The sequence below is a fragment of the Amblyomma americanum genome, chromosome 9, assembly GCF_052857255.1.
Source record: "Amblyomma americanum isolate KBUSLIRL-KWMA chromosome 9, ASM5285725v1, whole genome shotgun sequence".
NCBI classification, from domain to species: domain Eukaryota; kingdom Metazoa; phylum Arthropoda; class Arachnida; order Ixodida; family Ixodidae; genus Amblyomma; species Amblyomma americanum.
Window position 1 is genome coordinate 147,110,049 of NC_135505.1, and position 17,703 is coordinate 147,127,751.

Below are 17,703 nucleotides of genomic sequence, written 5' to 3' on the forward strand. Positions count from 1 at the left end.
ATGTGTTAATGATGATTTTCCGGATTGTTTTTTTTCAGGCTGAATGGTATGCTGCACGCAGCAGTTCCGTAGTAACCTGTACATGGCAGCCTGCATGTCGGATCAGCCGAACTGGACGTTGTCCTCATTTAGTGCAAGCCCTAACAGCACTCAAACATTTACCGCATTTTCACAACACACTGCTAAATGCCACCACACCTCTGTTCTTGTAATGCAATAGCATTAGGAGAGCACGAAGGCGAGAACTAAAATGACAATGACTAAGAAGAAAATCACTTGGACATCACCTAGCTTATGTGCAAAACAGACAGCCTCCTGAAGAATTCAGTGCATATATCAGACTTGCGGGAGCTGTTCCTACTCGCCTTGGTCGGCAAGAGTAACCTGGATGTTACAAGCCCCCCCACCCCACAGAATAGGAATAGACCACTGAGTGAAAGCTATCGCATTTCCTCCCCATCAATCCCATCATCGCCTATAAATTTTTTTTCTTCAGTTTTTCGCGCAACCTTAGCCAGTTGCTTTCAACCCCCCATCAGGTAAACACAAAGATGATGACAGTCATCACCCACAGGTATTAGTGGAAGAAATCATGACGATCAGAGAGCGCTTGCTGAAAGCACAAAACTGCGCCAAAATCACTCCTTCCGTAATCAGTGGAAGCAAACACAGCAAACTGACAATTTAAAAAGCTATTCAATGCACAACGTCATCTGTAACAAATTTTCAGATTGCCCTACTATGTGAACTATTTCTTAGTCTCTGGAATATATGAAAAACCAGTAGGTGACCATAGCATACACCAAGTAATTGTGAAAAACAACTTCAGCATTACCAACAGGACAACATAGTAGTTTCTAAACAACCAGCTGTCATAATTAAGAAACTGTATGGAGATATGCTGACACAATGGTAGCAGTTGTTAAAATATCAAACTATGACACAATACTAGACACCTTTCATCCATGAAGAGTGTATGCATGTTATTCATCACGTCTTACCAGACACGAGACCTTCGCCAAAAGATCGATCGGGCACACATAAGTGACAAAATGCATGCATTTTTTAATTAAAAATTTAGAGTTAAGCTAGCATTCATTCTGTTCAGCACAGGCCCAAAGATGCAAATGTGGCATTCCTTGAGCACTACTGCTGCCCTATGATGAGCCCAGGGCAGCTGAGGAGCTAGCATTTCAGTGACAAACGATGGACTGTTGCAACTTGTCACCATTTCTCCAATTTCATACGTACACTGTGCTATCACAATGCAAGAGTGGACTTTTAAACTGTCATATTCAAAACATACCAATGGTTGAAGGGGCACTACTGAGTACATATGCATATTTTGCATGTGCAACCTCTATTCCTGGAAACACTTGGCACAATTCTAAAGTTACTAATTTGGATTTATAGATATGTTCCTGCCATCACTAGCAATAAATGAATTCGTTCACTTTTTTTTTATTTTTGCAAGAAAGATAGAGAAATTTGTGTCAATGTTCATGCCAAAGTGATGTCATTTGATTTTGCTGTTGCCAACAAAGTGTAACCAGAAGCATGGTTACAGTCAAGCCAACTGCCTTTTTGGCATTTTGATGACACTCCTAACGTTGCACCACTTTTACTGATGAAAATGATTGAACTGAACGACCAAATGAGATCACATGACACCATCACGTCTAGTGATTCAGTTAAAAAAAGTAGAGCCTTCACACTGGAGGGCAATAGCTTCCAAGACCCCTGGAATGACATCAAGAACCTCAGTATGAAGACCAGAGGCTAAGAAGAGTTTAGGTGCAACGGGTGATACACATTGGCTCTCACTCAGATCAAGGTTGTCGAGGCCCTGCGCATGCAGGTGCAGGCTGAAGGACAGGTCCTTCAGCAGCTGCGCATAGTCGAACAGGTTGAAGGGCAGGAACAGTGAGTCAGCCAACGTGCGCACCAGCTCCCCCGCCACAGCGGCCACGGTCGTGTGCGCCCGCAACTCCGGGTCCACATGATCTCGAAACAGTGAGAAGCGGTCGTACTGTGTGTGCTTGCGGGGGAACGGCACTCGGGACATCTGCACATCCGAAGGGCATACAGAACGGGATACCCAGTCACTGCCTGCACCCAACAGCCAATGCACTTTGCATTTATTTTCATTCTGGTGGTGGTATGTGCGGTTTCATGTCCCAAGCCTGCACATGGGCTACAAGATACACCGTAGTGGAGGGCTGTAGTTTAATAGAAACCACCTGCGCTTCTTGAGCGTGCACTTACACCAACATTAAACAGAACATGGTTGTCTTTCGCACTCCTCCTCCATTGAAACATCCCTGTCGCAGTTTGGATTCGACACCGCAAACTTGGAATCAGCAGCCAACGCCACAGCTGCTATGCCACTGGTTCATTTTGCCTTACTTACCCTCAGCTGCATACCTGCTTAAGGAGGGAAACATTTTTGTTCCTTGAGATATCTGAACGAAATTTTCAGGGCAGGCTCATAGCACGAGCATCTGAAGGACTATCCATGGAGCTGTGCACGCTGGTTCGGTATAGAAGTATACCAAAATGGTTCACATAGGTCCCCATTTTAATTGTTTATCATAAATTTCAGACACATTATCTTGAGTCAATGAGCTTGTCTTGAAACTTATTCAGGTATGGAACAGAAAAAAAACCTGTTGTAAATCTGATCAGCAGCTCCCAAGATGCTGCTGGGATGAGCACCCACACCAGGCAAACCTGAAACTTCTGAAAAAGAAAACTGCCCTCAAATTTGAGACAAAAACTCTAAAGGCTTTGCGAGGACTCCAGTCACAAGTGAGTCATACTTCGACTAAGTTACCACTGCCACCATCGAAGAAGTTAAAAAAAAAAGGTGCATGAATCACAAACAAAACATTCAGATCGCAGCACTTGGTTTGGTGACTGAGGAACAGCACTTGTGCGATGTTGCGGCATTTTCAGCACTCGCTCGCGGATCAGAAGCTGCCGCAGCTTATATATTTAATTTGAAGTGCTTTCATGATGAATTCATCATCAGCAGCAACCTGACTATGCTCACTGCAGGACAAAGGCTTATAACGTAATAACCCTGCTCTGTGCCAACCTCGGCCACCTTATCCCCGCAAACTTCGTAATCTCATCCGTCCACCCAATTTTCTGCCGCCCCCTTGATGAATTGGGCCTAGATAACTAGAGAAAAGGTAGTTTATAACGTATACTCCACCGAAGTATTTACTTTTCCAGAAATTTAATTTTTTGCAATTTTTTGGGGGGCTTTCAAAGGCCACCTCCCTCCTTAAAGAGCAACTCAACAGGAGTGACAATTATTAAAGCAGGACTCCTGTATATAAGGGAATCTGGCTCTCATCATGTGCCAGTTGTAATGACTGAGAGAAATAACCCCTGAACAGCATCCCACTATGGTGAAAGTAACACCCACATGCACCCACAAGATGGGATCAGTGGCTGGCAGCCACAGAGGGCAAACCTCACACACTGCAAGTGAACAATCCGTAAGGTGACACTAGTCGCGGGAACAGGCACTCGCCTTCTGAAGGATGTCGTCTACGTAGCTCATCTGCACCACTGGAATGCCCGCCTTGGAGAAGAAGGCCGCGTAGCTGCCATCCACGTCCATGCCTCGCACTCTGCAGCAGAGACACACGAGATCGAATGGTGCTGCACCCCACTGCACTGAGCAGGGGAATTCTGCAAAGAATCTTTCTTTTTCTGCAGGTTTGTTCAACTTTTCTTGACTTATGGCTGTATGTACAGTCAGCAGAGAAATCTTACGGGATGCATTAGCTTGGGAAGAAATTTATTGCAATGCTGCCTCACAACCACGTCACCTGGTATTGATATCTGCAGACAGAGCACATACGCCCCCTTACAGTTAATTGCATCTTAGGTGATTGGCTTGCGTGGCACTGTACATTTACCCAAATGCAATTAGACCTCGACTGTAATGTTACAGTACACATTTGCGGGCACATATCGAAAATAAAAAACTGAAAGCGTAAGTTTACAAACAAAAGTACTCTATTTACTCACGTAATGAACCCACTTCTTTTCCACAACACTTGACATCTATCTGGGGGGAAGATGCATTACATGGAAAAAAAAAAAGATAACAGATTTTTTCGCCAGGGCCAAATTTCATATCATATGTGCGTCCACCCTTCCATCAGCCTGTCACCAACAAAAGTGCACGGTTGACAAGTTGCACCCCTGCATTCGTGTCGCCGGTGAGATGTTTGCTGTATCCCAGTGCGATTCAATGAATTTTGTGGTAATAGTGACGGTGCCGGCCTATCGAGCCAGGCTTTCCATGCACCCAATGCAGATTACTGTCACTAGCGTGCGACATAGGCGGTGCTACGGAGGTTGAGGGAGTCTGCCTAACAGAACGAAACCAAGGCCTTCACGACTTGCGCATTCTATTGCATTTCCTCAAACTGATGCGTTGAATTCGCACTCGGTATGCAAGTGCGCAATTTCCAGTGACGAGTTTCTGACCTCTGCTCCAATATTTGACGCACCGTGCCGGCCATTTCCGTAGATATCTGTGGGTTGGAGCTTCCATTAGTTGCATAATGTGGCATGTTAACTTGGCTTTTTTTTTCTCGTTTCTTTATCCTTTTCCCAAAGTTTGGGGCCAACCTGCACGACGCGTCAATCAATATATGCAAATAAATATGATGTGGTGTGCTTTTATCTCCGCTTAATATTTGATTATAATCAGAGGGGTGACTTTTGACTTCTATTTGAGGTAAAAAAGTTAGTGCAGCAGTTTTTTTTTTTTTTTTTTTCCCGACAACTGCATCCCGGAAACTTCTGCTACAAAGGTGGCACTGACAGACCCCACCTCTCATTTCTGTGAGACAAGGCACAGAGTCTAGTGCACACAACACAGGTGTTGCTGAAATCTCTTCAACCAATCACAAAAGCAAAAACAGCTGTGCAGGTCAAAGCATTATGATGAGGCATAATCATTCATTGTCAATGATGCCTCTCTTATTGGTCTTTGGCCTTGTTCTGTATGAATAAAATAAGATCAGAGGTCTGGACTGCGAACTGTGAAAGGAGGTTGACAGCAACGGTGTTTACAATGAAGTCTTCCAATTTACCTAATTAGCAACGGTGGAAGGTTAGACGAGGGCAACTCACGCCGGTCGCACGGGCAGCATGGCAGAATGCCTGTAGCTCTGCAGCAGGCCATGGGGCTCTGCCTGGAAGGCATCCCACACGTCCTCTTCAGTGGGCAGTGGAGGTGGAGTGGTGCCCCTCGGTGGGAACAGCAGCCGCGACACGTTGCGGTGCTTCGGGAAGGTGGTGACCCACTGGTCATACACAGTGCGCCCACCTTCCCCACCGGTAGGCACCTGCGATGAGACACTCCGTGTGCATGTGCACTCTCTCCTAGCAGCCTCCCATGTTCATGCACTAAACACTACATACTAATGTGGATTTAAGCACCCCATGTCTTTTGAGATGCTATTTAGGGTGGTGCAATAGCATTGTACTGAATGAAGGCAACCCCCAGTCTCTCACTTTAGTCACAAAATGAAAGGGAATTTACATGAATGACCCATACTGTGATTGATGCCTAGCATGTGACACAGACAAAGCTAATGTTCCAATCCACACCCTCACTGGCTACATTAGCATCGGCAAGATGCAGGGAGTTCAGCTCTCTCATAAAACAGACCAGATCTCAACAAAGCCGGTATCTCATGTTGTGGCATCCAAGCACTACACACTGCAGTATTCTGCATTTCCCTTTGTGCTCTCATTTTGGTCCCTCAGCACCACCAAAGTTTGCCGGAAAGGGCTCACGACACATGCCAGATGGTAGCAGCACAGAACTGCACAAAGTAAACGAGAGAGAAAAGCCAGATGCATCAACACTGCAGGGCAGCCCTCACCCACCTGCCGGGTGGCATTGAAGACAGCGTGGTACAGCAATGGAGAGGCGGCCACACTCAGTGAGGTGGTTCCGAGCACAGGCTGGCCCAGGTCAATGTACGCCACTGCACGGCCATCCAGCAGCTTCAGATTCTCCTGCAGACAGTACACATGGTGAGAGAGCAGGTGTGAACGCTGCTTGCATGACAAAGGAGCATCCACTTTGCATTAAAGCGGCACTAAACACAAAGTGGAAAGTTGGCCCGTACTGATACATAACTGCATTGCAATCATGAAGAGGCTACTCTAGCCAAAAACGGAGCTTTTGTAAACCAGAAATGGCCAAAAGCGAAATACAGGTGTCACCACCATCGGCTATTTCAAAAATATACTATGGTGAGGCCGAGACTGTTTTTCTTTTACGCAGATCTCTGCGGACAGGCCACACCACCATTCACCCCAATTTCGTGACCATGGAGTCCCTTTCTGTGTTGGTGTCTCAACTTTAAACCAAGTGTCCCGACAATTCTAAAAATCCACTCTGCTCAGCAATAAATGCATCTTTTGCAGCCAAACAAACAACAATGTAACCAAAAATGACCACAAAAATGGATTTTTAGTGGGATTAAATGCTTGATGTAATTGTCCTTGTTGTCTCTTCAAAACGAGAATAATTACCATTAACATCCAGCTTGGCACAGCCACACCGACAAAGCTGTGCAGATTCTGCGCATCTGCAAAGTTTAAGCAAAAATCCATCCTGGTCCTGAAGTTTTTCTTCGATTAAACACTTTTGAGAATGCTTTCAAGCACTCCCTTGTATACTTTGTGCTGCAACCAGGTGAATGTCAATAATAGTAGTGTGAAATCTAGTACTCAACCTTGGGTGATTCACTCGCTATAGATCACACTTGTCTGATACGCAGTCTGAGAGTTTGTCGTCAATGAGGAAACATAAAGTGAGTACAGATGCATTGACAAACCAGCCAGAGAAACATGTAAAAAAGTTACTAACTCCATTGAAGCCCAACTCAAACCAAATGCGCAGCCCATATTTACACAGCACCACAGCAAGTGCTGGCTACAGCTCATCTGGTAGGACACAAAGCTTACGTCACTTCACTAGCAGGACAAAAAGCAGGCTGCACTTGGTTTCTCAGTCGTCTATAATGTGAGAAATGCAACACTGTCCTTTGCAGAACTCTTCGAAGGAATACAGTGAGTATCTGATCAGAAAAGTTCAGCCTGTTGGTTTGGTTTACGGGTGTGTAGTGTCCCAAAGTGACTCAGGCTATGAAGGACGCCGTAGTGAAGGGGCATGGAAATTTCAACCACCTGGGGTTTTTTTAACGTGCACTGACATCGCACAGTACACGAGCCTCTTGCATTTCGCCTCAACGAAATGCGACTGCCGCGGCCGGGATCAATCCCGCATCATTCGGGTCAGCAGCCGAGCGCAATAACCACTGAACCACCGCGGTGGCTTGATCAAAAAAGTGTACGCTGGGAGAAGACGAAGGGCAAAAATCTTGAAACCTTTTGCCTTTTTTCTGGGTGCAAGAGTGACAATTACACAAATAATGAAAATATTAACAAAATGTAAAACTAAATATACGAGGGGAACTCAAGGTTCGGTTAACATTAAAGTTAATGTTCCATTAATTTATTTGTTCATTTGTAATATTTACAAAAAACTGGAAATATAAAAGAAGAAAGCAACCCAGCCACAACCGCCCGTTATGGCAGGGATGCTATACCTCTGCGCTTGGGGAATGACAGAAGAGACAAGAAACAGATAAGAAAAAACAGATGCACAGTAGGTTGTGCAGCCACACGCCGGCAGCTGTCTTAGCTAGGAAACGTGCACTCACTTCAAGCCATTCAACGACGCCCACGGACTGGAACTCTTCAGCTGCCCAGCTGCAGAAGATGATACTGCGCCGTGGCCGCCAACCTGCGTCATTCCCACGTGTGCATGGTCAGCAATTGTTTTAGCCACGCCAACTTCCAGAGATTGCCGACAGCATGGAAGCCTATTCTGTGAAGGCACTCTATTCCACTGCAATTTTTACTGACTGACTGATCAATCGGTCAGCTGGCAGCTCGTGTACAGCAGAGTGGCTGGTGTCATGCCCTACTACAGTACAACCTCGTTGATGCGCTCCCAGTGCATACAATTTCCCGGTTCGTACGATCAAAATCGCGGATATTACAAATGTCCCATAGAGTTACACGATATTTTTCCCGGTTAACACGACGTTCACGAAAAATCACGATTTCCCGGCTACTATGTTTAAAATTTTGACAAATTGTGGTCGTATAATACGTTTATTGACCAACCGCACATGTGAAAACATAAAAGTGGGCCGAACGAGAAAGGCACGCGGCATGTTTTTTGCGACCGTCAACCACCGTGGTGGCTTCTCTGCAGTGCCTCGAAGAAACGAGGCAAAGCACCACCCCCACCACCACCACCACCACCTCTAAGAACAAAAAAATAAAAATGGTGCGCTAGCCGTTTCTGCGGGGACTCAGTATGAAGAGAAGAAATGCTGAGGTTTCTTCGCGGTGCATAAGGGAAAAAAGGCGGAGCTTCTACGAACTACAGCGATGCGCTTATATACGAACAGGCCAGGTCTGTTAAACTGAGCTTAAAGAAACAAACGCTGCAACAATCAGCCGCCGTGGTGGCTTTTCCACAGTCCTTGGGAGCAAAGGGGCGAAGCATCCGAAAATGACAAGGAAGATATTTTGGTTACTTTCGTCGCTGCTGTCGAAGAACCGGATGCGTTACGAATTTTCTGCCACGCTAAAGAAAGAGTGAACATGGAGACTGCATTCAGAGAGCTCTGGAATTGGATCTGTCCAGCTCTTGTGCCAAGAAATGCCAATCGACATTTTTTGTAAAGTGAAATCGTCAATAAATGTGTTTTTACTTCATTCAACAGCCTCAAAATCAGGCGGTTTGGATCATACGTTTTCCCGGATAATACGTTTTTTTCCCGCAATTAAAAAAACAACGCATCAACGAGGTTCTACCTAGGTTCCAGCACTCCTGCCTTCACTTCCAAATCACAACTTGAAGTACCAATTCCAGTAATTTAAATGTTGCTACGTACACATACACTGGCAAACGGATGGTGTGCCTTACAGCTCACTGCTTTAAACACAGGGAACAATAAGAAAAGAAAGAAAATTCTAAGCAGCATGAGCAGCTTGCCGTATGTTCAAGTTGTGCAGAAAAATGACTGCACAGAACTATCATCAACAGTGACTGAAGAGAAAGGATGGTAGTCTACAGTTCAAAGCAGCATGGAAGTAACTGGCCAACCGTCACTGGAACTAGGAAAAGTGCACTGAAAGGTGAGTTTGTGTGATGCACTGGGAAGTTATGCAGACTCTGCTCACCTCGTGACTCTCTGCCACATTCAAGCTTGCACTAAATGAAAAGCTAGCCACTCCACAGAAGTGACCTAATGGCATAGTTAGGCCAGCGCTTGTGCCACAGCTCTTGAATATCTAAACTTGCCAGCTCAGCGTCAACACTCAATGCATGTTTCAATGGGCAACAACAGTGGCCCCACGAATACTTAGCAATGGGCAGCACTCTTAATAAAGAAGTAATCCGTGACATTCAGTGCCACACTCGCCATCTTAGCAATGGGCCGCACTCTTAGTAAAGGAGTAATCCGTGACATTCAGTGCCACACTCGCCTTCTTGGAGGAGCTTCCCGAAAGCAGAGCTGAGCTCAAGCAGAAGGGCTGAGCTGCCGACATCAGAGTCACCCCAGGCGTCACGGCCAGAGCCCACCAGTACGTAGCGGTCGGGCTCCACACGCCCACGCACGTAGCCGATAACGTCCACCACCGACTGGTTGCGCAGCATATTGTGCAGCTGCAGCTCCACCTCCACAGGACCGGGCCCTGCCCCCAGGGAGGCCCCGCTCTCGCCCAGTGATCCCTGCATCTCTGGTGTGACTGCCGGTCCACCCAGGTGCCTGCAGAGGGAAGCAAACACCAGTCAGAGCTGTAAAGTGCCCAGTGGTATTTTGATCAACTCAATGAAATGGGATGCATGCGTAGCTCTGTGTATGTTGGCGAGATAGCATCAGCACATTCACAGAGCCAACATTTGTACATCCCTAATTAAAACACATTTTCTGACACAAGAGGTTTCTTGTTCTTTTTTGAATTTTATTCCTCAGCGGCAGCATTACATGCTCTTTGTGTACTGCAAGGACATGGAAGTGGCTCTCTGCGTCACCCAGAAAAGCCAGCAAATAGAAAATTTCATTACATTTAGTACACAGTTCAGAATAAAGTTCAAGAGATTTTCTCTCACTAGTAAATGCATGAAATAACTTATCACATATTTCAGTGAATATGACATAAAACATGATGTCACATGTCAGCCATGGCCAAGACCAGCTCAGACAAGAGAGTCACAATTGTTATCAGTCCTCGGAACCAGACACAGCTTTTAGAGGCAAACTTACCGCAGCAAAACCTCGGCTGCATTGGCACTGATGGTCTGGGCTGGCACACTAGGCAGAAAGAGCTGATCCCGAGGCACTCGAAGAGTGGATTCTAGAAGAAAGAAAGGCTTGTGTTAGGAACAGCTGGAATCGCACAAACAGTTCGTTTTTGCTTTCGTTCGTTCTTGTTTTCATTAGAGAAAAAATGAAGAAGGTTGAGATAAAAGTTGCATGTAAGCAGCTTGTCGGCCCTAAACTCCTTTGATCAACACAGCTGCTTAGATGAGCAGCACACAGTTGCACATAACGAAGAGTAAATATAAAATGAAACTAAATTTTCAAACATTACACAAGGTCACAAGCTTGTCAGCACAAATAAGATATCACTATATGTGTAAAAATCACATTAACTTGAACAAAAATTAACTACGAACTGAACAATTATGAACACACACATCAACAAACTGCACAACAGCAACAGGTCACGCATGTAGATGTAATTAATGCTCGGATGGTACACCTGACTTGTTGACATGTCCCTCATGAAGAAAATCTCCACTACTTTCTGCCCTCACTAAGGCTGAAGAACTGGCAGTGACAGCTGCCGTGGACTAGACTTCACTCCCATGGCCACCCATATCAGTGGTACCCGCTCCCAGGTGGTGCGTGAACGCAAGAGTTTCAGGTTATGTCATACTACGATGGCAACAGAGACACGATGTAGACTTGGGAAAGTCTCTCACACAGACATCAACGTGAACCTATGCAGCATAGATATTTGTCCCTGGAAGAAAGTAGGAACAAAGGCAACTCCTTCAAGCACAGGATTTTGCATTCACACGGGCTTGTTGGCCAAAAAAGGAGAAAGGCTTTCAGTGAGCATCAGATCACGACCTATGCTCCCAAATGTCCTTCTCACGTGCTACAACTGAGTAAACGCATTTCAGTGTGGCCACGCACCTGTGTCACATTATACAGAAGCGAACCAAGTCAACTCTGTCTGCAGAATGCAGACCACTGAAAACCTATTGAATTGAGTTTGAATTAACAACAGTCCACCGTAGGCCAATGAACAGAGGGGGGTTGTCCGAGCCATTCCTTTCACTGACCTAATGCAGGGTATCCCGGAGTCTGCGGGTCGCCCAAGAGGGGTCCCAGCGGGGACGCGCTGTGGCTTCCGTCGGCCGGCAGCCACCACCAGGCGGCACTGCTGTCTTGCTGCTCTGGGGTGAAGCCCAAGGGCAGGGGCCGGAACTCACGGGGGTCCGGGTAGAGCAGCACGGCACTGGCATTCACAATGTGGGCCATGGCCAACTGCCTGGACAGGGGCTCCGTGCCAAGCCGCACAAGCAGCACACTGCCCTCGAGGGTCACATTGGAGCCGTGCAGCCAGTTCACGTCCGACAGCTGCAGCCGGCCTGCGTACACCAGGGGGCCCTGCATGGTAGTCGAACACAGCCATCAGTCTCTCAATCTTTTAGCTGGTACAGGTGACCAATAGCAGCCCTGAGCACAGTGTAAGAGAAAAAAAATTTAGATAAAGAACAGCTGATATGCAAGGCAGAACAGACTTGTTTCTAACTGCAGCATGATGTAATGAAGAATAACAGAGTACCCACTTATTAGCACCCATCAAAACACAGTCAAACAGCTAAAAAGAAAAGCCATACCCCTGAAACAGGATAAATTTTTCTTCAAGTACGAAGTTTCTCTGAAAGCTTCATGCTTTTCTTTGCAGCCATATAGCTGCACAGTGCTGGATACGAACGAGTAACTACTTATTTCAACTTTGTTCCACGTTTGGGAATACTCCTTAACACGCAGGTTAAAAATAATGAGGAAAGCAGGGTTTTCCAGTAAACAGGAAGTTTCACATTCACTAATGTTGCAAGTTTGCCATTTACTGCTTGAATTTAGGCTGAGAGTTAATCACCTTTCCTTAATCAGGACAGTAAATTTATCCATTTGCAAAACGCATGTCAAAAGAAAATAAAAATCACATGATCCAGTTGTGGCAGTGCACTTATCCGCTGCGAGCAGAGCAATGAGAAAGATAGTCACTAAGCAAATTATGTGAAAATCCACTCCTTTCAACTTTCTCCTATATCCCCCCCCACCTCCCTCCCCTAACTTATGCCTAGTGACACACTTGTCGAATGAAAAAAAGAAAACATGCACAGCCAAAGGCACGCTGCTTTTTCAAGCTGCCTTTAGTATCTATAGCATGCACACAAATCGAAACCAAAACAGTGAACTTGGTGGAACCAGCACCAGGACAGGTACAGAAAGCATTTTTAATGTGCACTTCAAGCTCTACAGGAACTACACAAACAAATTCATCCTCTGTTTCGACACCCCCCCCCCCCCCCCACCCCCCAATTCATAAAATGAGTGCAGCCCTTTATCACAATAAACAAGGGCTTTGGCATCTTGTGGGTTTGAAATCAGAGCTAAAGTTTTTGAAAATCAATAAATTCTACAAGGCAGAAGAGTTGTGTGTTGGGTTTACGGCACATAAGCAACTATGGCCATCGTGCACCAAATGTAAGGTTAATGAGTTCACATTGTGGGAACGAACTAAAGATAATTTAACATCTCAATTTGCTTAGAAACTCTGCTTCCTTTAAAAACTTAAAAACACAGCACAAATGTCAGTGAGTGCCTTTTCTCCCAAGAGTAACCTTGGGAGTAAGAGGGTGTGTTTATCATGAAACTGTGGGCAATACTTTTTTCTTAGTCTACAATCTAGCAGTACACCTGAGTCTTCAAGGAAGCTCTTAATGGAATGCTGAAGATCCAACTTTTCACTGTTCAGGGTGCTCAACATTCACGAGTCCATGTACAAAGGTGGTTTGCATTTTACCAAAATAAAAACTTGGTCACTGTGCTGGGGCATCAACCCTTCTATGTTGAGTTCAGCACAGCAAATTCCCACAGTTGCTCAGCCAGATAGTTTTCTTCAAGATCCAACTCAGCCCAGCGGGGTAGACATGAAACTTACTCTGACGGGGCCGTCGGCCATGCAGTAGGCAACATAGGGACGATGCTCATCCGAGAAAAGGTCTGCAGTGGAGCCCGCCGTGTCACTCGCGTTTGCAAAGTGTCGCAGATGGTTGGGGCGTGAGGCGTCTGGGAATGAGAGCAGCACCTCGTACGACCGCTCCACCACCGTCTCCAGACCCTGCTCTCTCCATTTTTTCTGCAGGAACTCCACGAGCTCAGAGTCCGTGCGCAATTCCAGCAGTTGCCTGGAGGAGGAGGGTAGTAGAGTTTCATCCTTGAAAGTGCACTCTCGCTCATCGCGATCATCTTTGCATCACTACCCACCGATTCACTTCTTCATAAATCATCTTAACCTGCGCTTAACTGCATGCCTTATATCTTAGGGAGTAAACTTTTCGGTTTTTATTTTTAAAAAATTTAGTCGACTTTTTTTGATGTTCATTTCAGAACCAATTTAAGGGGCTGAAGTCTGAATCTTATGGGGCAACTCCAGCGGTTTTTTGCACATTTTCATCGAAGGGTGCACTGGAGAGTGCGCAAACTATGACAAAACATAAAGAACACTCCTGAAAAAAAAAAAAAAAAAAACCCGTGCACTTAAAACAAGTCAGTGATATTTTACCAAGCTGTGGTCACACAAAGGGTATACAGTAGAACCCGGATGTATCGAACTCGAAAGAGATTGCAAAATAGTTCGATATATCCATAATTCGATACATAGAAATGGCAGCAGATAAGCTTATTTGCAACCTGGATGCAACAATGCACTGCATCCACGCCAGTAGCACACTTCTTGCAGTGACATGCCACCTGCCGGCATGCTGTCAGCACACCACTCACTAGGCATGGCTATGCCTTACCTGCTTTGCATTGACACAGCAGACGGTTATTTGGAACTAGATACTACCTATCACAAGATGAAGGTACAGTTGGCTTCGGCAACGCTTTTCGCAGCAATGCATACGAGGAGAGGGCCCTTGCTAGGCCTTAGGTAGGCTTCACCGTGCGAGTACAAGAGAGTGAAGGTTGCTCTTAGACATTCCCCACGTTCAACACGCCATACGATTTCACAGCACCAGCACAGCCGACCCATACACAGCACAGCCGACCAGGCACAATACCTGCCGTTCCAAATGGCTGCAGCTTGTGCGCATGGGTTTCGTCCTTTCCACATGGCTACAGCTGCAGCTGCTGCGAAACTGGTTTTCTTCCTTCACCAGGACGCGTAACGCCTTTTTCGCTGGTGACCCGTCAAGTGCTAGCTCACTCCACCTGCCAACCGTGGCAGGTGACAGCTAGAGGCTTCGACTGCGGACAGGACTTTTTCGGTAGCGAGACATCTAGTGCTAGCGCACTAAAAACCTCTACCAATGGCTTTCTATCACTCCAGTTTTTGTGCCTGTCCATATCGTCATAGCATGCATTGTCCCAGGACCACTCGCCACATTGCAGACAAAATGCACCTTGTGGGCTAAACAGGCAAGCCAGCTCCATATTACATCACGGGCCCCCAAAAAGTGGTTCCTTTTTTCTGGGTATGTCGGCTATCAAAAACTGGTGAGGCTATGCTGATCAGGGTGTAACCATACCTTGGGGAACAACAACCACCATACCTCAGCGCAATGAAATTTGGCTCCCTTGGTGTAGATCTAACCGTTCTCACATGACTAAGTCAAGTCACTTGATCACATGCCCAAAAATTTCCTGCTTCCCCCCTTTCCCAAAACAGCAGCCAGGTAATGAACAGAATTTCCCACTACATTGCTGCCATCTCCTGTTATAAACTTCTGCACAAAGTGCTTTAGGCTATATTTTTTTCACTGTGAGCTGCTGCATGGTTTTTAGCCTCCTAACGGATACGCTTTTTTTCGCAAATGGTATGAAAATGTTGATTTGGTACCTGTGCTGCCATTTGTCAGCAAATGAAAAAAGTGCTTCGCACGAGCCTTACTTGCTTTAAGCCGAACACAGAGTGGCAGGAAACACATGGCAAGCTGGACTTTTCATGAGCCAGAAACGATAGCCAGCTTATGGCGAGTTCAAGTCTGCCAGGGGGCTGAGATATTTATTTCCCAGGGTTCTTTCTCACAGGGTACTGGTTTGTTCAAAAAGCAAGCTATATATAATCTAGCCTGGAGAAAGTTTCGTGTGTTTGAACTATTGCTTACATTCATCTGCAATTGCAGGGAAATTAGAGAGAAATCCAGTGCTACTTGCAGGGAAAGAATTTTTCATTCACATATAGTGAGACATGAAACATATGCTGCAAGCACAACTTACCTATCACTTTTTGGGTGCATTGCTGGGCTACTAGTCACCAATGCAAAGTGCATCAGTTAGGTGTTCAATCAGTGTGAATTAGGTAAGTAATCAATATGATGTTACACTAAATGTTCTTGATGCATGAAAATGGAAAGTTTCTAGCAACCCTGCAATGTATTACTGCAATAAACCTGTTAATGCAAACACGCCTGGAACTACTATACTGTACTAAGTAGATACATACATACTAACAAAGATAGCCACTTGGCAAATTATGTGAAAATCCACTACAGAATGTTTTCCTGAGCACTGTTGCTGTTCCACACGTCAAATCACCTGTTTCTCAGTGGATGCATCACAATGTAATACACAGGGACAGTTCCACCTGCTTTAATGAAGTGCAAAGGGATATCTAGGTAGCTGTAAGCTATCTGAGACAGTTATATAGATACCTGAAACCTTTGTAGGTGAAGATTTAATTGTGCTTCAAGGCATGAACTTGGTACAGCCTAGAAGCTTATGTAAGCAGAAGGGCAGCGACTTTAGTAAACACGCTTTTTTTCATTGGTGGCTCTATATATGCATCCATATGGACATTAGTTACACTTTGGTAAGAAAATTTCACCACCTCGAAACGTCCCCCTCACTACACTGAGCAACTATTTGTAGTGCACAATGCACAAGTGTGCTGTCAATATAAAAAGCATCAATATCATCAATGGCAGTCTCTCACATGTCCCTCTTTACTGCTTCCAGAAGTAAAAACTGAACAAACTACACACAAAACATGTACTGTTACAAGTTAAAAGGGCTGCAGGTCTTCCTTGCATGTTGGAAAGTGGGACCAAGGTAACTGCTCACGCCCTTTACTAGGTTCATCACACCTGCTACTGTGCTCCTGTTCCTGTCTTGTTTTCCACACGACTGACTAATATACAACTTTGAGCGAGCTGAATGTGTTTAGCAAGCACGCATAGGTGAAAGCCGCCGTGGTTTAAGATGAATTAGAACGCAACAGTAATTAGATTACTCTATCCTGGGTAGTACTTTCATACTGTTATGAGGCTCATTACATGGTTTTCGAGGGTCTCTGCTAAATACAGTGGAACATTTTAAAGAACAGAGGCCGTCAGAATGAAATCGCATCTTGAAGGGTGGGACCATCTTGAAGGGTGTGTCCCATCACCGCCCAAAAATAAAGATAAACCAGAGATGATATAATCGTTACTTTGGCGCTGACTGCGCAGTTTGAAGTCTCGCCGTAAAGGAGCGAAGGAAATGCGTACGTCTATTAAGATTTTTCCCAAATAAGGGACGGTACGCTGCGATCGGCAACCTAAGATCGAAACCCGGCAATCTCAAGGCCCGGTTCCCCGTTCAGCCCGGTCTCGCAAGGTTTGACAGCTGGAATTCCCGCAAAGGTATTGACAGTTGGGAGACGGCGAAGGCACCGCCAGGGCGGCCAGGGCGTTTCGCTTGGGCAGGTCGCGTGAGAAGGCAGAAAAAGGGCGCTGACCCTGCGGTGCGGTTGACGCCGTCGGCGCTGATGAGCGCCAGCAGCCGCGCCCTGATGCTGGGGTCGGCGTCATACACGGCATGGATGGCCACCGACTTGCCCCGCTCGCAGCCGCTGTGCTCGACGTGCGCGAAATATCCGACCAGCAGGCCCATGACCAGGCCGAGCAGCGCAATGCCGAGCCCACTGATGACCAGGTTGCGATGCGACACGACTCGGATGTCTTCGGTCGTCTTCTCGTAGATCTGCACCGCGCCGCTCGGCTCGTGGTCGGGCCATGTCATGGGCTCGCTGTCGGCGCCGTTGTCTTCGTCGCGGTACGGCCGGTACTGGGCGCTCATGCTGGACACCTGTTGCTCGTGGTCGCTGGCCGCTGCTCAGGACGACGCGCCAACGCTGCGCGCATGACACGTGCGACGGCCCAAGCGCGGGGTTTAGCGGCTCCTGCGTCCGCCCGCGGCAAACTTGGCAAGGAAGCACGCCGAAGACTGCCAGGAGCAGTTACAAGCGGGCGTCATCCACCGCACCTGCGGCCTACCACTACAACAG

The 17,703-nt window shown here is 46.4% G+C and overlaps 1 protein-coding gene across 1 annotated transcript in view; it reads right to left on the reverse strand.

The window, feature by feature from the left end:
• The window catches only part of LOC144104796 (N-acetylated-alpha-linked acidic dipeptidase 2-like), a 31,841-nt gene extending 14,143 nt beyond the window's left edge, over positions 1–17,698 (reverse strand). Inside the window, exons 1-10 of the mRNA XM_077637982.1 lie at positions 17,155–17,698; positions 13,375–13,621; positions 11,483–11,810; positions 10,395–10,485; positions 9,613–9,896; positions 7,770–7,852; positions 5,923–6,054; positions 5,161–5,375; positions 3,542–3,641; positions 1,825–2,065 (exon numbers count right to left, since the gene is read on the reverse strand). Coding sequence (XP_077494108.1) covers positions 1,825–2,065; positions 3,542–3,641; positions 5,161–5,375; positions 5,923–6,054; positions 7,770–7,852; positions 9,613–9,896; positions 10,395–10,485; positions 11,483–11,810; positions 13,375–13,621; positions 17,155–17,495 — 2,062 coding nt within the window. The 5' untranslated portion in view covers positions 17,496–17,698. The remainder of the gene's footprint in view (positions 1–1,824; positions 2,066–3,541; positions 3,642–5,160; positions 5,376–5,922; positions 6,055–7,769; positions 7,853–9,612; positions 9,897–10,394; positions 10,486–11,482; positions 11,811–13,374; positions 13,622–17,154) is intronic.
• Between the last annotated feature and the right edge of the window lie 5 nt (positions 17,699–17,703).